This window comes from Gouania willdenowi, chromosome 14 (assembly GCF_900634775.1).
Source record: "Gouania willdenowi chromosome 14, fGouWil2.1, whole genome shotgun sequence".
NCBI lineage: Eukaryota > Metazoa > Chordata > Actinopteri > Blenniiformes > Gobiesocidae > Gouania > Gouania willdenowi.
In genome coordinates this window covers 4,489,189-4,509,939 of record NC_041057.1, presented here as the reverse complement: position 1 = coordinate 4,509,939, position 20,751 = coordinate 4,489,189, and the positions used below count along the sequence as shown (strand labels likewise).

At 37.4% G+C, this 20,751-nt stretch overlaps 1 protein-coding gene across 3 annotated transcripts in view; it reads left to right on the top strand.

The window, feature by feature from the left end:
• Window positions 1-403: 403 nt before the first annotated feature.
• ppp3ca (protein phosphatase 3, catalytic subunit, alpha isozyme) overlaps window positions 404-20,751 on the top strand; it is a 56,371-nt gene continuing 36,023 nt past the window's right edge. For all 3 annotated transcript variants that reach the window (XR_003675473.1, XM_028466374.1, XM_028466373.1), the window contains exons 1-6: window positions 404-817; window positions 11,382-11,582; window positions 16,891-17,015; window positions 17,110-17,221; window positions 18,731-18,876; window positions 18,955-19,094. Coding sequence is in view for 2 of the 3 variants with exons in the window: in XM_028466374.1 (XP_028322175.1) it covers window positions 763-817; window positions 11,382-11,582; window positions 16,891-17,015; window positions 17,110-17,221; window positions 18,731-18,876; window positions 18,955-19,094 (779 nt within the window). In the remaining variant the exon portion in view is untranslated. The remainder of the gene's footprint in view (window positions 818-11,381; window positions 11,583-16,890; window positions 17,016-17,109; window positions 17,222-18,730; window positions 18,877-18,954; window positions 19,095-20,751) is intronic.

Below are 20,751 nucleotides of genomic sequence, written 5' to 3'. Positions count from 1 at the left end.
TTTCATTGACCAATAGAACCGTCCGTTTGAGGTGGTTTAAAAAAAAAACTAAAAAAAACACGTACCTCTGTTTGGGAACCACTGATGCACATGTTCATGTTTTGTTATAAATATAAAATACATAAATACATTTAGGGAAAAAAAATACAAATTATATTTTAATCTGTATTTTTCTTGTATTTTATTATTACTAGACATTTCAGGTGTGCCCATTTTATTATTTCCGGGCTACTCCACATGGGGTCCTGACCCCAAGATTGGAAAAACTCTGAACTACACGTGCGCCATGTCACCATCAGCACAAAATGTGCGAGTGCGTGCGTGGTGGGTAACCCTGTCCCTGCTGATGCAGCATCAGGACCTGCAGGGACCAGGGTGCAGGGTGCAGGGTGCAGGACCAGGACCAGGACCAGGACCAGGACCGGGACCAGGGACCAGGACGAGGCAGTCCCGTCCAGTGAAACATTTGCGTGGGACTTCCCTTCCCTCCACCGCCATATCGGAATTGTGCACGTCTCTCACTCACTCACTCTCTCTTTCTGCGTGCGCGCGCATCCTCCCCCACATTAACAGCTTAGCACAGCACCAGCATCCTCCACATCCATCCACAGCATCCATCCACAGCATCGCAGTCCGGCCCCTGCGCAGCATCCGAGTGATGCCCAGAGCTCCAGCCGCGATTCGACGCCTCACACCGCGATCACATCCCTGACCAACCGAGGGAGACACGACGCTTCAGCCTCGGACACTGCTCTACTGCACATGAAGATGTCTAACGCGGACATCGTCTTAAACGCCACCGATCGGATGGTGAAATGTAAGTGTTGTTACCCTGATATTTATGCATTTATTACATTACATAACACAGTCCTCAGCATCTTTCCTTGTCATTTCTCTCTTGCATGCGCGGCCTTTCATATTTTCTTGTCCGTTTATGGTATCTAAGTTGTGTTTGTGGGTGAGAGAAGCTCTGATGTGCATCATAAACAATCCTGCAAAGGAGAAACAACCCAAAATACACCATCTTCATCTTTATTATATAGCCATGTATTCATTGCTTTAGTCTAGCCTGTCACGACTCCACTGTATGTATCCTGGCTTCAGTGAAGCTGAGCTCCGAGAGGAAGAGGAGGAGGAGGAGGAGGAGGAGGAGGAGGAGGATGAGGAGGAGGAGGAGGAGGAGGAGGGATACAGCTGAGACACAGAGCGCTGTGCCTGTGCCTGAGCTGGAAAATGGGCCAGTGATGCAGCATGATTTCATAGAATCTGACAGAACCAAAAAGACAAAGAAGATGCCATGAAGTATTCCACCATGCTTGAGATTGGATTGGATAAGACAGAGGTTCTCAACCTTGGGGTCAGGATCCCATTTGGGGTCACTAGATGCCTTTTCAAGAGGCATAAGAATATTTTTTTGAAATATTTGAGCCCATTTTTGCATATTTTTACTCTAATTTTCTGCAACGACACCAAACTTGTCATATTTGAACCTATTTTCATCACTTTTTAGTGCCATATTTTGGCTCCTTTTAATGCATTTTTGCTACATTGCTACCATTTCTGCCACTTCTCCATCAAATTTCAAAGCCTTTTCTGCACATTTTTCCACTTTAAATCCATTTCCACCACTTTTCCCCACCTAATATCAAATATGATGACCCACTATTGTCTCTTTTAACCTCTTTTCAACATAATTCATGATTATTTTTGCCAATTTAACCACATTCTAGATTTGCCAGGCCCATTATTTGCCCGTTAAAACTAATCGTTCTTACTTTTTAAATTACATTAACCCCCTTCCCTTCATTTAGTCCACTTTTTAGCCAATATTGACACTTTGAACCCTTTTTTCTGCAACTACACCAAACAATCCATTTAACCCGTTTTATATTTTTGCTCTTGTTAATGCATTTTTGCTACATGACTTCCATTTCTGCCACTTCTTAATCAAATTTCAAAGCTTTTTCTTCACATTTTTTCCATTTTCAAGACATTTTTAGCACTTATAAACCATTTCCACCAATGTCACAAATGTTGATCCATTATTGTCACTTTTAACCTCATATTTCATGCTTATTTTTTGCCAATTTACCCACATTCATGATTTTTCATGCCAATTATTTGCCAGTTTAAACTTTTTGTTCCTATACTTTTTAATTTAAAATCCCCCGACCACCCCTCACTCTATTTCTGGCACTTTTAAGCCAATATTAACACTGAACCCTTTTTACCACTTTTTCTCTCCATTTTTGTCTACTCTAATTTGCAACTTTTAACCCATTTCTGTGGTTTTTAAAACCCAATTTCACCTCATTTTCTATCATTTTTGGTGACTTTCAAGTTTCAGCCCATTTTATTTCTGATTAAAACAAGGATTTACATCTTTAAGATGACTATATACTATGACAAAAATTAATAACTTCCTGGATAACAATGAATATTATTCAGATAAATAAATAAATGTGGTTATCATAGATTCATAGATTCATAGACTTTATGGATGGGTCCCAAAAAGCTCTCCCCTTAAACCCCCCCTGTCTCCACATGACTGTTCTTTAATGCGTACAGTGGGGATCCTGGTCATAAGTCACTATACATGGCCATGCTTTGTGTACATGGTGACCATAGCCAGCACTATATGAGCTGCACTGACTGAGTATTAACATAATGACCAAGCAGCTCAGTCAGCATGAACAACTTTGTGCTTTGGGCTCCAGAGTTGGACAAACGCACAGTCATTTTCACTGTGAGATACACTATGTGACAATGACTGCAGGCGCAGCAAACGCTCGGCAACAAACGAACAAGCTTCACTTTGCCTTTACATGGTTCCTCATAACTGTTGTCAGACAATGAGATAGTTGTAAAGTACGACAGCGTTTTAGGGATGCGTCGAGACAGAAAAATATAGTCTAAGTTTATGAGGAAAAAGTCATGATATTGTGAGAATAAAGTCCTACGAAAAAAACATCATAACACTCCAATGAAAAGTCATACCTTTATGAGAATAAACTTGTAATACCACGAGAATAAAGTCATAATATTACAAGATGGCTATAATGTTACAATAAGAAAGTCATGATTTTATGAGAATAAAGTAGTATTTAATGATAATAGTCATACTTTTATGAGAATGTAGTCATAATTAATGAGAAAAGTCATTCTTTTATGAGAATAAAGTAATATTTAATGAGAATAGTCATATTTTATGAGAATAGTCATATTTTATGAGAATTAAGTCATAATTTAATGAGAATAAAGTCATAATTCATGAGAAAAGTAATTATTTTATGAGAATAAAGTAATATTTAATGAGAATAGTCATTTTTTATGAGAAGAAAGTGATGATTTAATGATAGTAAAGTAATATCTAATGAGAATAGTCATGCTAACTTTTAAATAACACAATTATCATTCCAGTCATTCTGATACAAAGTCTGGCTTTCCTTGCATTGGTTGTCTGAGCTAGCTAGTACGAGCTAGCTGTTTAAATGATGTAAAGGTCGTCAACTTTCCTTGCATTTTTATTTATTTTTTTTGCAAAACTATGGTTTAAAATTAAGATTAAATGCAAACAGCGGTGACCTGTAAAACATGCTAATGCTAACGCGGCTCCATGAGCTACAGGTTTGTGTTTATGAGATATGAGATCATATGCTGTATTTCAGTTGGCATAATCTTCTTGAGATTCATATGATTAAAATCTACATATTTAGCAGACTGAAGCTTTAAGTTGCATTTTATGTCCAAAAAAAAAAAAAAAAAAGCAAAATGTAAATTAGCCGCTAACACTGTAAGCTAACAATCCAGCATTGGCTTTAGAAGCTCCTTTAGGCTATTTTTATCCTGACTCATGATGTTATTCTAACTCAGACAGTGACAGGGCAGATCTAAAGAGTAACAATAATCGCTGTCCTGTGCAGTTTGTTGTTCTCTCTGCTGTCACTGCCACTGCTGTGAATATTGAGATGAGCTATTTCAGAAATGGAGCCAACAGCTTCAAATAAGCAATGAGTTAGTCAGAGGAGAGATGGTTTGAAAGGTAATAAGAAAAAACTATGTGACGATATCCACTTCTCGCAATCGGAGAAATGGCTTCAAATGACAACAAACGTCATTCATATTAAAAATATTTGATATAGTTTGTCTTTACATACTTTATTACCCTAATCCTTAGTTACGTGAAGTCACTATCTGTTCAATAGGGTTGATGGAGCGATGCTAGCCACACTTTTAATGGAAAAACTACCTTTAAAATGTGATATGGGCCCAAAACCTTATTTGGGAAACTTTTAATTACAGCTTAATGGTTCATGATATGTTAAGGTTTCATTTATTCACACAACTGTTTGTCAGGAAATGTACTTTGATTTCCTGACGTGCTTCGACTGTCAACTGCCAGTCTACTTCAAAGGTGTCTGCTGATCGCTTCGATGTTTTCTTGACTTCCGCGTAATAATTCCACCACATTAATTTTGTCTTCTTTTTGGATAATATGCTAAGTTATATGTCAACACCAACAGCTAAACCTGTCTTTGTATAGAGCGTTTTACAGATTTTATGCAGTCATAATAATCTGAAACACTTTTATACACATTCATAGAACACACTTAGGATGACCCTCAGCATTCACAAGTTTACATGATCACATAGTGCCAGATTTCAAACAGGATTCGGGCTGAAATGGACATTTGTCAGTTTGTTACACTTTACGGTGAAAAATAGCCTGTAAATGCGTGATATTGTACCAAAAACATGCACATGAGCACGGGTCGGATTGCATTTTTCAATTTCAGGACGTGAATTCAGATTTTTCTCTTTGTTAAAATCTTAAAATCGGAGGCGCTACATTAAAAGAACATCAAGAGGTAGAGAAAAAGTCACATTTTCAACGTGATCTGGAGCAGGTTAAAGCAGAGAAAGTGTAAACGAAAGAAAGGGGACTTAAGTTTAACGCTTGACTGTTACGGCTGGTGCCTCCTGGCCTCTCAGCCTGCCCTTCCTCCCTCTCACCTAACACACCTGATTCACATCAGTCATCAGGGGCTGAGAGAACCAAAAGAAACGCGGCACAACACTATCAACAAGCAGCAGACATGTGGGGAGAGTCCATTCTGCTCCCTACTCGACATTTGTGAGTTTGTTATTTTAGTTTAGGCTGGAGATTACTGGAAGTTCTGTTTTTGTGTCTTAATGTAGATTTAGGGCCTGAAGCTAGATTATCTCGTATCGCGCTAACTTCCAAGATTTAATCAGTGTGTGCTGGACTACGAAGCTGGCTAACATCTTAAGGAGCTAACTCGACATGGTATCTTAAGCTGAATGACTAGCCTGGTCGGGACCAGATTTTGTCCTGGCTAGGATCTGAGCGAGTATGAAAGTCCCGCCTCCTAAAAACAACCTGCCCAATAAAAGGAGATAATTGTGAATATGTCGCTGTGTGGATCTGATGTGACACTGACAGGAGAGAGAATATTTAGAGATCGATGCATCCTTTCATTTACCGATGACATCCTATAGGAAATATAGAGATTTATATCTGATGGACTGACCTACATTAGTCGGCTGATAAAGCCTGCATGAGTCAGACGCTTTCAGATTGATAAATAAATTAATTAATGTAATGTATTCTGTGGTGATGCTGAGAGCCTCAGTCCTGTAACATAATATGAAATATAAATATGTTCCACCTTATGATTTAGGCTGATCTGTATGAACGTAGCATCAGAGACACGGACAAGGTGAAAGTGAAACTGATCAGAGTGTCTTTTTATTCTTTGTTTATAATCTCACTAATTTACGTATTAACACTCTTTAATTCCTGCATTCATCCTTTCCTGATTTTACTGCAGGAACAGAGTTGTTTTTGTTCTGAATTATGGATTTTAGTTCTTCATATTTTTAAAGCATTATTCCTCAATTGTGACGTAAGTTGCTCTCTAGGTGCTCTGTGATTGTGATTGGTCTGACGCTGTAATCTCCTCCTCTGTCACTAGAGCGCGCACGTAGCCAGGCTGAAATGAACTTAGCTTAGATTCATGGGACAGCTTCTCTCTGACAGACCAAGTCTGGTTAGGTGAAGCCCGCTAACGGGGATAAATCTAGGATATAGTTACAGTATCTAGCTTCGTAGTGTAGGTCTTAGTGTTTTGTACATTTTTGTAGTGATGGTGAGATGAAGCCTCATGAGGCATCGTACCACTTGAGCCGATTGGTTCAAGAAAGGGTTCATGTGTACGTGGAACGACCTACTGGCCAGGTTTATAATCACAGGCAGCTGTATCTTCTTCACCGCATGTGATGCATTGAACTTTAAGTGTCTGTTGGGAAGGTTTGTGGCTCTTGGGAATCGCAAAAATGTTTAAATATATTTATCTACATAAATAATCATATGCTTGTAATAATATTTTTCAATGTATTTTCTGTTTGTAAATTTTCCCAAAAGTGCTTCCAACGGGATTTGAACCCTGCCCCCCCCGACTCCAATTACCGCTAGGCCATCGGTCCTTTAAATGATAATAAGTTGTGTAATATTTTGTTACTCACTTTAGGAAGGTGGAAAACACTTGTTGTAAGCACTTGTTGAACCAAGAATAAGTCATTAAATATGCATGTGTAACTTAGACAATGATGTATAGAGATAAACAGTGGAGATTTTATTTAGTAATAACAGTGTTGACAAAACAAAAGAATTAACAGTGCTGAATTGTGAGACATACAGTAAAGTTATCACTCTCTCTTAGTGGAAACGCCCCCTCCATTACTTGACACCCGCTTCTTAGACTCGTCACATTTCATAACATCACTACTGTTTTCATGTTTCATGTGTAGATTTAGTGTTTTGTACATTTTATTAGTTTCAAACAGAGGTGTCAAACTCATTTTAGTTCAGGGGCCGATTATGGACTAGTTTGATCTCAAGTGGGCCACAGGATGTAGGCGAGAAAATGAGTAATTTCCACATTATTCTGCCCTAGTTTGCACTTTCATGTATAAATGATGTATGAAGTATGGAAGGCACTGACAATATTCAAACAATAAGTGACAGATATCAGTCTCTGCACAATCTTAACTTCTTGATTCTGTGGCCAAATATTTTAATTTAATTTTGTAGAATGATTTGAGGAAAATTGCAGGATTTTGAAAAAAACAAACAAACTGGGAGCACTCGCAAATTTTGTAGAGTTTTGTTGAATTTATGCATTTAAAGCAGGGGTGTCAGACTCATTTTAGTTCATGGGCCACAAAGGACCCAGTTTGACCTGAAGTGTGCGGGACCAGAAAAAAAATCCATGTATTTGTGAAGGAAAAAAATCTAAATTCAAAGCCTGAATGCACTAGTAATTGGTGAAAATTTCTTAACTTTGCAACAAATGTTCTTGAAATTTGTAACAATTTGCCAGAATTCAGTGGGATAATTTGTGAGAATTTTGCAGGTTTTTAATAATAATTGTGATTTATTATTACTGTAAATTAGTACTGCAACTGCCGTCGTATTTTATCTACAACTTATGATAATTTACACAAAGTCCTGTTCTTTTGCTGTTTTTTATTACTTTGAACAAATCTTCTTCATTGTGGGCCGGACTAGATGCTCTGGTGGGCCAGACTTGGCCTGCGGCCCTTGAGTTTGACATGTGTTTTAAAGGGAATAATATCTAATATCTTTTGTGTATTTTTCTTGTAAAATATGTTTTTTGCTGTCATATTTTGTATTTGTGCTATCATTTTGCGTTTTTTGGAGTCATTTTTGTGTATTTCTGTTGTCGTTTTGCTTGTTTGTTAGTACCATGGGGTTGCAGAGCAATTATTTGTGTTTTTCTAGTCTTTTGGTGTACTTTTGTTGTAATTTTCTGTAATTTCGTATGTTTTTCTGAGTAATTTTGTGTATTACTGTTGTCGTTTTGTTCATTTTTGTAGTATTTTCTGTGTTTTTCTCTTGTCTTTTCCTGTCTTTTCCTGCAATGTTTTAATTCTTTGTGTTTTTTAATGTATTCTTGCTCTTTTTTGTCTACTTTTCCTGTCATTTTGTACATTTACTTTGGGGGCTGCATAAAATTAGACAGATGGCTGAATCTGGCCCCTGGGCCACCAGTTGCCTATGTCTGGTGTAGAGAGTTGGCCCAGTGTTCTCCCTATTTTTGTTCAGTTTGGTTCATTGAGTTATTTTTTTTGTTCTGTTGCTACTTTTTAATAACTTTGCTTTAATAAATCATTTGACAACCAAGTTTTCTGGTATGGCGTCTTTAATGCTGCAGCCCCTTAAGCCTTGTTATATAACATCCTAAAGGGGTCGTAACATTGACACACTGGCACTATTAAAATGTGCTTTAGCTAATTATCCCATTCAGGTGAAGCTGTCTACCATTTCCTGAATGAACCGAGGGGTAAAGCTCATTATTTGCAACGGTATTTTTTAAAAATCCTTCCACGTTGGAAAAATAGCATGAAACAAAGGCTTAGAGTCAGCAGCTCGCTGTCAATTTACTGTGTTTACTGCATTAGGATTTCCATCCCTACATCTGTGTGAACCCCTGGATGCAAATTGCAGTTTTCTATGCTGCTGCTGCTGTTGCCCGGCAACATACAGTATTTCATAGTTCAACTGCTCGGTGCACAGTAGAAGTCAGCGTTTCATCTCTCCACCACACATCTACACTAGTGTGCTGCTGTATCTATGTCAACATGGGTGAGCGTCTGTTCAGTGCTCTGCACAAGAACATTTTATGGGTCTTCTTTTCTCTCATCCATTCATTTTGGCTCATTTCTTGCAAGTATGTCGAAATTTCCCCTTTTTAAAACTGTCACTTTGTCATTAAGTGCATGCAAATTAAATTCCCTACACACTGACATACAGATCCTTTACCGTCCTTTGATATTTTTTGTGTTTTAGGGGCTTCATCAGGTCATTTTCTGTCGCTTTGGGCTGAAGTGTCAAAGCAAGCGTCGCCATCACAGATACACACTGAACACTGTGAACCTTTTTTTTTTTTTTTTCCCATTAAATGCACTCGCTAAGGCCGACCTCATTACCACACGAGCAGCGACTTTGAAATTTCTCCAGTCAAGCATCCATTATTAAAGAAACATGTTGATCGTGTTCATGTTAAAGGCTAAAAAGCATTATGAGGATCTTTCCTTTGATTGTTTGGGGGTTTTTTGCTATAAATGACAATGTTTATTCGACTTCCCGATGGTTAACGCCGTGTCGGTCAGTTTACCTTCGACTCAGGCTTTTGTCTGATGAGTCCTCATAGTGGAGATTGTGTGGCTTTTATGAATTATTTACAGCCCTGATATGTAGAAAGAAGCTTTATGCACTAAAGCAGAGGATTGGTAGATGACGACTCATTCCCGTTTGAGAAGTAGTGATCCGTGCTTGGATTTCACACGTTCACACGCTGTCTGTTGTTGGGTTCTGGAAGTGGCTGGTGCTTTTTAATGGCCACAGGCTTAAGCTTTACACAGCTTCCAGCTTTTATCCAGGAGACGTTTAATGTACAGATGAAAACGCTTGTAAAATGACCATTTTCAGAGTTTTTTTATTAGCTTGTGTGTGCATTAAATCTGTTAGCGCACATTTCCATACAGAAGGAATAGGCCAGTGTTATTCAAACTTTTTGAGCCGAGGTCTGATCTTTTCATTAAAAAAGGCACACCACCGACTAGAAATGTTTAAAAAAATAAACTTTGTAGCCTATTATAATGTACAGTACAGGTTTTATTATCACAGTCTCTTTAATACAAAATCAAACAAAACATTTTTTTTCTCCATCTTTCATATTTTGCGTATTTGATGCACGGGATAAAAGCAAGTTTATTAATAATAAATAAATATGATTTTTTTTTTGTTCTGCAGTGTTAAACGTTAAGTGTCGGATTTGATCCAAAGGTTGTTATGGAGGGATTTGATGTTCAAAATTGAACTGAATCTAGTTTTTTTTCATTATTTTATTTCATTTTTTATTGCAATGGCATATTTGCAGACAATAATTAATTAGTTTTCAGAAATGTTTTTTTGAACAATTAGGTGAAATTGAATAATTTCCCACGGCGCACAAGGGTGCAGTTGTTGGAGAACCCTGGACTAGGTGATGAACATGGATTGAAAGATGTTTACTGTGTATTTAGCTGATACAAGGATTGCCAATACAAGAAATGGGACTTTACCTTCTGTAATATGCTTCATAGCACATTTGGAACTGTTAATGATATGTGCCTTAAATTGGATTTTGATAATATATAGATATATAAAACATCAAAAGTTGGAGGTAAGGCTATAAAGAAAGGCCTAAAAATGGCAAAATATACATGTAAAGAAAGATGTTAAAAGCACAAGATCAAAGGTAAGTTTGCAGTAAGGCATAAAAAAATTGAATTTTTAGAAAAACATCTAAATTTGGAGGTAAGGCATAGTATGTGAAATGTAAAAAAATAAGTCAATTTCCACCCCCAAAAAAATTTTGAGATTGACAATCAGAATTATGATTAAAAAAAGTCATAAATATGAGAAAGAAAGTCACAATTATGAAAAAAACATCAAAATTATGAGCTAAAAAGTCCTAATTATGAGAAATCAAGTCATAATCAAACTGAGATTTTGCAGCAGTCTACAGACACTGTTACTATTCTTAATTACACTGAATAATTTATTCAAAAAACATTATTTGGCTGTTCATTCAGTTCTTAAAATTCACCACATGGTATATATATATATATATATATATATAGTGAAAGTACATAAATACATCTTTATAGCAAAATTATTCCATTACTCTTTTGAGTTTCTTTTGCAAATTTACATAAAAAAATAATTTTCTCATAATCATGACTTTCTTTCTCATAATTACAACTTGTCATAGTGTTTGTTTTGTTGTTGTTGTTGTTGCAAAAACGGGCTTCCATATAAATCCCCTAAAAACCAGTGCAATTGATAAAACGATAAAAAAACGTATGATAATATGGATGATAAAAACACTAAATGAAAGGTAAGTTTGCAGTAAGGAATAAAAAAAATGAGAACATTTTTAAAAACAACTAAAAATGGAGGCACTGCTTTAGTAAGACACAGTAAACAATTATTTATTCTTTGCTTCGATTAGAAGCAAAATCACAGTTTTCACCAAAGACAAATGCATCATCATCATCATCATTATCACAACATCGCCCCCGAGACACAGCATAGATGTTGATTCCAAATTAAAATGTCTGCATACATTTCTTTGAGTAGTTATTGTCTACTACCGTCTTGCCTGCCGATAGCCAGAACCCCCACACCCCCCACAGTGAAGGAAAGTCTGTGGATTGCAGGAGCAGTAGCCATAGTAACTGCAATAGCCCTTGTGCTTGAATATCACTAAGTGCTTACTCTCTGTCCTCAGCTGTCCCCTTCCCCTTAAGCCACCGCCTTACGATGAAGGAAGTGTTCGACTGTGAAGGGAAACCTCGGGTGGATCTCCTGAAGGCCCACCTCACCAAGGAGGGTCGCGTTGAAGAAGCAGTGGCTCTGAGAATCGTCAACGAAGGAGCTGCAATCCTCCGGCAGGAAAAAACTATCCTAGATATCGAAGCACCAGTCACAGGTACGGGCTTTACAGCTTTTAAGCATCTCATCCACGTTTTTAAATCATAGTTGTCAGCGTAGAACTATTAATGCTGGTGTTTCAAATGATCTGGACATCAGTCAATTTCTTTCTTTCATCACCTCACACAGATGACTAGATGTATTAACATAATCAATAAGTCTGATATGTGTAAAGTTACAATCTCAAGGTTCTCTGCTTCCTTCACAGCAGACTGCTCTGGATGCAAAGGACACGTTTTTCTATCTGACGTCCTTGTTCTTCTGTCTGACAGTAGCTGGGTTTCCATTATAGATTTTAACAAAATAAAAGTTTCCATTGATGGATGTTTTTGGGGCCTCGTAACTCCCGTTAAATCTCATCCAGCGAGACTTTGCTGCAAGAAGACAGACGCTGCAAACCTCCTTAAAACATGCTATAGCATGTTTTCTCTGAGATGTGGTCATGTGACCAGGTCCCTCACGTCATGTGACCATGTCAGTCACGTTCTGTGACGTGTATTTGCAAAAAAGTGTTTCCATAGCGCTTTTGCGACACATTTCAATATTGAAACATCAGAAATGCCTCCCCATGAAATCATAAAAACATTGCAGAGGTATTTGGGTGTTTTTTCCCGATTTTTCCATTATCAGTTTTTATTGTCCTATTTAGATTTTGGGCATTTCCAAGAGTAATGTAAACGCAGCGTCTGTTTTTCTTCTCGTGCTTTTCCACCTATACAGTCCAGAGTCCAGAGTCCCCCCCAACTTCAGCATTTGCTGGTTTTCTTGGTCTTTGCTCTCTTCTGTTTCCTGTTCCAAGAATCATTGTCTTCACCTCTCTGTCGACTCCTTTTTACGATGCTGCGTGTAGCCCGAGTGAACTCAATTAACCATATTAGACGTGTTTGGCACAATTTGGGAACTTTAAAAGCCAGCAACGACATCGCATTAGGGAAGGGCGATGAAACCGAAACAAAACAGAAAAGGCTAAACTCTAAAATCGACTCGGGGAAATTTTTTAAATGAAAAATCTGGAGACCCTGAAATCATTTAGGCGAACCAAACCAAATACATGTACGAAGGTTTAAAGCCTGTGCTGCTTAATCAAACAAAGATTGTTCTTCAAAACGTCTAATTTTCTCATTATTATTTTGTTGTGTAATAGTGATTGTCAGTGCTTTTATGTTGACATTGTTCCAGTATTTATCTGCAAAATTGTCATTAGGTGCACATTTGGGAAACTGAAAATCACAGAATTCAAAGGTTGCAGTAGCTCAATTAATGTTCCATGTTAGCTGTGCTGTATGAGCAGCATTGTAGCAGTGCTGAATTATTCCTAATGTTTGTTTAACATGGGGTTAAATGATGAAGATCTTTGTTTGTGTTGACGGAGTGGAATGGAAAACATGAAAGTTAGTCACAGCCATCACACACTGAGGTACAACTCAATGGTTCCTGTTCTAATATCTAATACCTTCATTACGTTTGTAAAAATTGACATCAGTGGGTTGTTCTCGGGTTTCCATGGATACGGTTGATAATAACAGAGTGAAAAGTGCTGAAAATCGTCAATTGAACCTGCATTACAAAAAAAAGCTAGTGGAACTAGAACGTTTTTGGAAAGATTTTTTTGCAAGAGTGATTAGCAATGTATATTGAGCAAAGATTGTTCATTGGAGATTTTATAGAATAGAATGGGCGTGTCTTAACTGCTCCAGGAGCCCCACCCATAATCACGGCATTCTTTGATTTTCCCTCCGAGTGGCAGGTCAGGAAAAAGCAGGGATTTAGTTACTCTTTTAGTTACTTCTAGCCTTCCTTATTATCATAACCTCTAATTAAAGTAAAACCATTAAAATGTATATTGAAGACATGAATAGTGGGTGCAAACAGAGGTGTCATATGGAGAAGTAGTCCCGTGCTTCTCATTGGATCAGGAAAAATGGAAGCTTTATGCATTACCATTAAAATATTCATGATCAGTCGAGTGTTGTGGTCGGGCTCCACAGCACTGTGAGCTCATTTCTCTATATACAGTACGTGTGTGAGTTCCGTCATTTACGTGTGTGTGTTCCATGGCCCGTTGGTCTGCATGTATGCATGTGCGCATGTGTGCGTTTGATTGCTATAGTCACACAGGCAGTCTCCCACTCACGTTGCTCTAAGCTTTGAGTGGGCGAAGGCCACTGTGGAGATGATAGGGAGGAAAAGCAGGAGATGGAGGGTGAGTTGAAGAGAAACAGACAGAGTGAGATGATAATGAAAAATTGAAGGCAGTAAGGAAATCAGATGTGGGGTTTGTGTTCTAGAAGCCGTAGCGTTCAACGATTTAAAAAGTGTATATTTCCCCGGAGGCATCAAGCTTTTTTTCTGTGTCGAGGAGGTGAAAGAATGGAGCCGCGTCTGGCATTGTGCAAATATTAGCGAGAAGGTTGTACCGTTCCATTCATGAAAATCATGCAAATAATGTCCGTCTGATAAGATTTATTACTTTTGTGAAGCCTGTGTTAGCTGAAGCAGTGCACGTAGCAATCAAAAGGTCAATACGAAGTCAGACGTTAAACACAGCATCTCTGCAACACTGACCATTACACCATCTGATTTAGCTAATTACATGGGGGACGGAACGTACATCGAGCGCCAACATACACGGAAAAACCTCAAATGCATGGTTTGGGACAGTATCAAGCATTTTTCACTGGAAATGTATCACGTACTGTAAGATTGGACTTAGGTCTAGGTTTAGCGACATTCAGAGTCCAAAGAATGAGGTGGTCTGACTACCTGAACTGACTGAATGACAGAGTTAGTCCATCGATGGAGTTTTCTTTCCTGAATGGCCACCATTGAGTCTAGACTAGTGCTCGGCCGATTTCAGCTGTTACCATCGACATTGGCCAAAATCCTGGCCAATTAAGTTTTGTCTTGGATCAGAATTTGTGCTCATGTAGCTTACAGTATTTATTTAGTGTATAGCAATGCTCTCATTTCATATACTGTCCGATATGTCTGCTATCGGCTTTTTAAAACCTCCAATATCGCCATCGGCCCCAACATGATACAGAAACCCCTCACATGCATGTTTTGGGACAGTATCAGACATTTATACGCTATTTTTTTTGACTGGAAATGTGCCACTCGAATTCAATGGAAGAAGAGTGTGTGCTCTGATGAGTCTACATCAACGCTGGTCCAGACTAATGGGTGTATCAGGGTAAAAAGAGGCAGCTGACGTGATGCAGTATGTGCCTACTGTACACACCTGTGGGGGCAAGGCTAACATAGGTTAGCATTTCAGCATCCTTTGCGCAATGCTATGTATGTATTTTGTATGTACCGGTGAATGCCCCGCCCCCACGCACTGTCTCGTGTTTATAAAGCAGCATGAGCTCAGCTACGGAGTGGGTGGGAGGAGGGCGGGACATCCTCTGTCCCTACGTCACCATGCGGGGAGGAGGAAGTCAGTGTCCCGTTCATAGACACGCCCACGCATGAATATGCATAAGCAGGGTGCAAATCAGCCTGTTTGTGTGGAGTTGCTCAGAAAGTGACTTTTCAGAGGCTAAAACTCTGGAAAACAGGCGAGTTTGGGAAAATAAACCTCAAATACTATGTTTTTGGGGTTCTTAGAACAAATGGAGATGGTGAAATATAGCATGACATGGGACGTTTAATGGCTACCACCGACCGATTATAGCTGTCACCGTTTAATGGACATTGGTCAATAGCTTGGCCGATTAATCTTGGTCTTCTTTGTCTTTAATTAGAATTTGTGTACATGTAGCCTGCAGTATCTCTCCAGTGTATATTCATGTTCTTCGGCTTTCCAAATCCTCCAATATCTCCAGTCGGCCCCAAAAATTGCACATCTGTCAGGCTCTGGTCCAGACCTGACCTCCTTTGGGAGTTTTTGGGTTGTGAAAACTTTGTACACTGGTCTGAAATTCCCGTCATCAAGAATGCTGCCGTAATCAAAAGCTGGCCAACAAAATATTAGTTTAGCTAGTGTATCTGACATTCTCTTACCCTCGCTCTTTGGTTAAGGTGGTTCAATTCATAGATTGACTTTATTGTCTATCCTAAAGCAGTGACAGAAATGATTTGTTTTACATGTAGGTGTTACACATCTACAGGATCCGCCACCAGAACAAAAGCTCACTCTGGCACATATGTGTCAAACTCAAGGTCCGGGGGCCAAATCCGGTCCTGTAGAGCAGTGGTTCTGAAACTTTTTTTTGGCTCAACCCCTTTCTCTTATTTCTGAATCCAAGCATCCCCTTTGTCTGACTACAGCATTTTGCTTAGAATTTTTTTTTAAAAGCATCTATCGGGCATAATGACGGAATGAACGAATGATAACACACATTTTAAAGAATCTCATTTTGTAAATAAGTGGAAAAAAACTGTATTTTATACAGTGGTTCCCAACCATTTTTGGATCGTGACCCCATTTTGATATGAAGAATTTCTGGTGACCCAAAGATGTTTTTTTTTTTTTTCTAGAATTAGTTTTTCATTATGTTTGAGCTCAGATATTTATTTCATTATTTTTTTTACTGCATTTTAGTTTAAATAGATTTATATTTCACAAAGTGTACGTATATAAATACAGTTTTTTTAAGATTGTGTGTTGTTTTAATAAAAAAAAAAAGAGTAATAATAAATGAAAAATGTCAAATCTATTTTAAATTTTCAGAAATTTCAGGCGACCCCACATGGAGTCCCGACCCCAAGGTTGAAAAACACTGATTTATTGGCTCCTGAATAGATTTATTTCTATAGTTTTTATCATTTATGGTCATATCACGCCTGGGGTGGGACCAACACTGATACTTTATATATTAATTTTCCACTCCCTCTCTCTCAAGTACCTCTGTAGTGCCATCAGTCTTGTTCAATCTGAAATTGTTGAAAGAACATTCAATTGTTCCAAAATTGGCAAATTTTCTTCAAATTATTCCAAAAAATGTCCCCAAATTCTTGAAATAAGGGAACTGTATGTGAAGATCCTGCAGGGACTGATATACTCACATACCTTATCATTTATATATCATTTATACATGGAAGTGCAAACGTTCATGTTGAATTTGCTCTTTTTCCCACAAAAAAGATCTGTGGACCACGTAACATCAAACTGGTCCGTATTTGGTCCCTGAACTAAGTTTGACACCCCAACACTTACTGGCCTGAAATGCTTTCAATGGTTTCTGAAACTATACGTAGTTTTTTCCTCTTTTAAGTAAAGGCTAAAAACAATCATTTTTGTGCAGCAGTGCATAAAACAAGAATAGAAACCACACAACTGTTGGTGCTGATTGTGTTTCCAGTGTGTGGGGACATCCACGGGCAGTTCTTTGACCTTATGAAGCTGTTTGAAGTGGGAGGATCACCGGCCACTACGCGGTACCTGTTCCTCGGGGACTACGTGGACCGCGGCTACTTCAGTATTGAGGTAAATCCACCACGCAATGATTGATTGTGTCGCCTCGATTGGAAAACATTCATACGCTCCAATGAACGCATTGTTTGTCCATTTCTTTCCACAGTGTGTTTTATACCTTTGGTCGCTGAAAATCCTCTATCCAAAGACGCTATTTTTACTTCGTGGAAATCATGAATGTAGACATTTGACAGAATATTTTACCTTCAAACAAGAATGTGAGTATACCTCGTGTGGTTTGTATTCTTGCTTCTTGCTCGTCGTCCTAATGTCACATGTAGCCAGGAGCACTTTTTGTAGGAAAGTACCTGCTTGTTGACAGATGACTTAATTCTGTACGACAGCGTGGAAAGGGGACAAGAAGTCTGTGATGAACATCAGAAAAGTAGAAGTGATGCCTTACCACGCGCAGGCTTCATCTGCTGCGTATTAATATAGATTCACGCACAAAGATAGATAATAAAACAAACCCAAGGCCAGGTTTTTACCTTGAGTTTTTATTCTTAATAGTGGAAAAATAAATAACACACAGTGAGTAAAATGATCAGACAATGGAATCAGAACATTGTGCCTGCTTTTTTAGGTGTGGATTTTAATCAACTTTAATACATTGTAATCATAATTTTTACTAGCTTTTTCTATTTACTATTTATGTTACGACTGATGTCGTGTTTATGTTATATTGCCTTTTTTCTCCTTTTCTTCTTTTGTTTAATATTGCCTTTTTTTTCTTTGTTCCCCCCTATTTTTTACATTTTATATTTACTTTTTTCTCCCTTTTTCATTTTTTTACTTGTATGTTTTTGCCTATTTTTTTTCTTTCTTTTCCCCCCTTTTTAACGTTATATTGCTTTTTTCTCTCCTTTTTTCTCCTTTTTTTTTTTCCTATTTTCTTGTATTTTATATTGCCTGTGTTCATTTTTACATTGCTTGGCACGTGACTTGTGTGTAAAATATACTGTATGCACAGACGCTCTGGCACCAATGAAGTTCCTAACCCAGTGGTTCCCAAACTTTTTCTTATCATGACCCCATTTTTATATTTATATTTTCTTCGCAACCGCAGAGATATTTTTGTCCTCTAAAAAATAGTTTTACTGTGTGTATACAAATACAGAGCAGCGATGATTGGTGCACAAAGTGACATTATACGCCAGCTCAGATATTTTTATACTAAATTCTATTCAAACTAAAGTTATATTTGAGAAAGTGAAAGTATAGAATACAGTTATACAGAGATTGTGTGTGCGGTGTTTTAATTTGAAAAGGAATAATATTTATTTTTTTCCCTTTTCCTGCACGGTATATCTATTTCTGTGATATTATGTATTGTTTTTTGTTTTTTTATTATTATTGTGCAAAACAGAAAAAAACAACATAAATAAAATTAAAAAACATAATTTCAGTCAGTAATTTATTTTCATTTTTCTATTACTAGACATTTCAGGCGACCCCAATTTATTTCCAGATGACCCCAAGGTTGAAAAATATTAAAGTTCTTGGAATTAAATTGAATTGAATGAAAATCTGAACGTAATTATGTGAATTTTCATTTTTTCAAAAAAACCCTTTTTAGATTTTTATCAATATTTTAGATTTATTTTACTTAATTCAGCTATGTTATAAGAATAAATGATATTACTATGAAAGACAATAGTTTCGATTTTTGGTCAAAGTACAAACTTCCTGTTTTCATGCAGCTCATTTCAAACTCTGCCTTCTTTCAGGTAAAATCAAGTACTCGGAGCAGGTTTATGATTCATGTATGGATGCGTTTGACTGCCTTCCTCTGGCCGCTCTCATGAATCAACAGTTTCTGTGCGTGCACGGCGGACTCTCCCCTGAAATACATACCTTAGACGACATTAAAAAGGTATTGTTTTGGATTATTGTTACATCTCTGCAACGCCCCGTGTAACGTATGCGTATGCTCTTGCTGTTCTTTTTAAAGTTGGATCGGTTTAAGGAACCGCCGGCGTTCGGGCCCATGTGTGACCTGTTGTGGTCCGACCCTCTTGAAGACTTTGGCAACGAGAAAACACAGGAATATTTCAGCCACAACTCAGTGCGAGGCTGCTCATACTTCTACAGGTCGGTTTGTTTTGACTTTATGGTTTAAATATCAAAGTAAATATGCCTTTTTTGAATAATTTATAACAACTTAGCAATTGTTGATGGGGGAATAGAAAATGTTCTCCCTATTGCATTCTTTGAGTTTGGGGCAAAACAAGCACTAAAACCAACAAGACATCATGAAGCTGTCTGTCATAATCCTGACTTTAATAAATGCTAGGATGTTATAAGAAATACAAGTGTTTTATCTACTATTCTTAGGATTATGATTTCCCATGTTTCTAAAAAAACAGACAGAAAATTATTTAAAAATATTATTATTATTATTATTATTATTATTATTATTATTATTATTATTATTATTATTATTATTATTATTATTATTTAAGGAAAATCAAGTCCAAATTCCAATCTTATACTGAATATTAGCCTCACATGCATGTTTTGGGGAAAATATTCTGCAATTATACGCAAATTGTCTTTGTAAACGATTGGTCAGGGACTAGGGAAAATGTATATTCTTGCGCAAAAATCTGATGTAATATGACAGACTTCACTTTCAGAAACAGAAATAGCTCTATGGTTCAGGTCAAAACCCTTACAGAGATATTTTTTGGACAAAATCACACACTTTCACAACATTTTCTTAGGCTTCCGATTTTCCATGTTTGCAAAAAAACAGACAGAAAATTATTTATTATTTATTTGATTGTTGTTGTTTTTAAAAAAAAAAAAAAAAAAAGATAAGAAAATCAAGTGTAAATTGCAATCTGACACTGAATATGTGCACGTTTTGGGGGAAATATCTGGCATTTACGTGGAAATGTGGAAGTGTATGAAACAGCAAGATGTCAAATCTCGCACAAAGTCTCGCGTGATCTCAGCGCGTGCTGGTTTTCGGCTCATTTTCGGCTGTGTATGAATATGAAAGTAATAACAAAAGTTAATTCTATTAACTGTATTAAACATGTCTGGCATGATTTCTGAAGGATGATTAGCCTGTAATGAAATCTGATCAGGAAAAATAGAGAAAATCTCAAACTCATTTTCAGCTGGTTGACATGACACAATAGCGTTACAGTTTTTCACAAAATAAAAACGATATTTCTAAAGTTTTGAGAAAGTATAATTGCGCTTTGAATGTGTTTCTATTGAAGATTGTTTTGGAGCCTCGTGACTCCCGTTAAATCTCATCCAGTGAGACTTCGCTGCAGGTAGACGGACGCTCCAAATCTCCTTATAACACTCTGCAATTCCTTTGTTGTTTCACGTCTAATGTGGCATCTTTAAAGTATAATGTTAAGAAATGTCTTCTGTTTACACATACCACACCATGTTTTGGTCATGTGACCAGGTAAAAAGTGTTTCCGTCGCGCTTTTGCGACGCATTTCAATATCAAAACGTCTGAAAAACCTCCTCATGAAAGTGTAAAACCTTTTTAGTGATATTTTTCGTGGTGTTTCCTTTACCAGTTTTTATGGCGATATTCAGATTTTGCTCATTTCCAAGGATATGGAAATGTAACTAATTGATAAGGCAGTGATGCTCATAATTCCCTGGTCAGTATTATGTTTACCTCCACATACATTATTATAACTAACATTAGAAGAAGATAAGCAAGGGATCTTATAAGAGGGTATAATAAAGAATGGCATCCTAAAGTTTGTCTTCCCA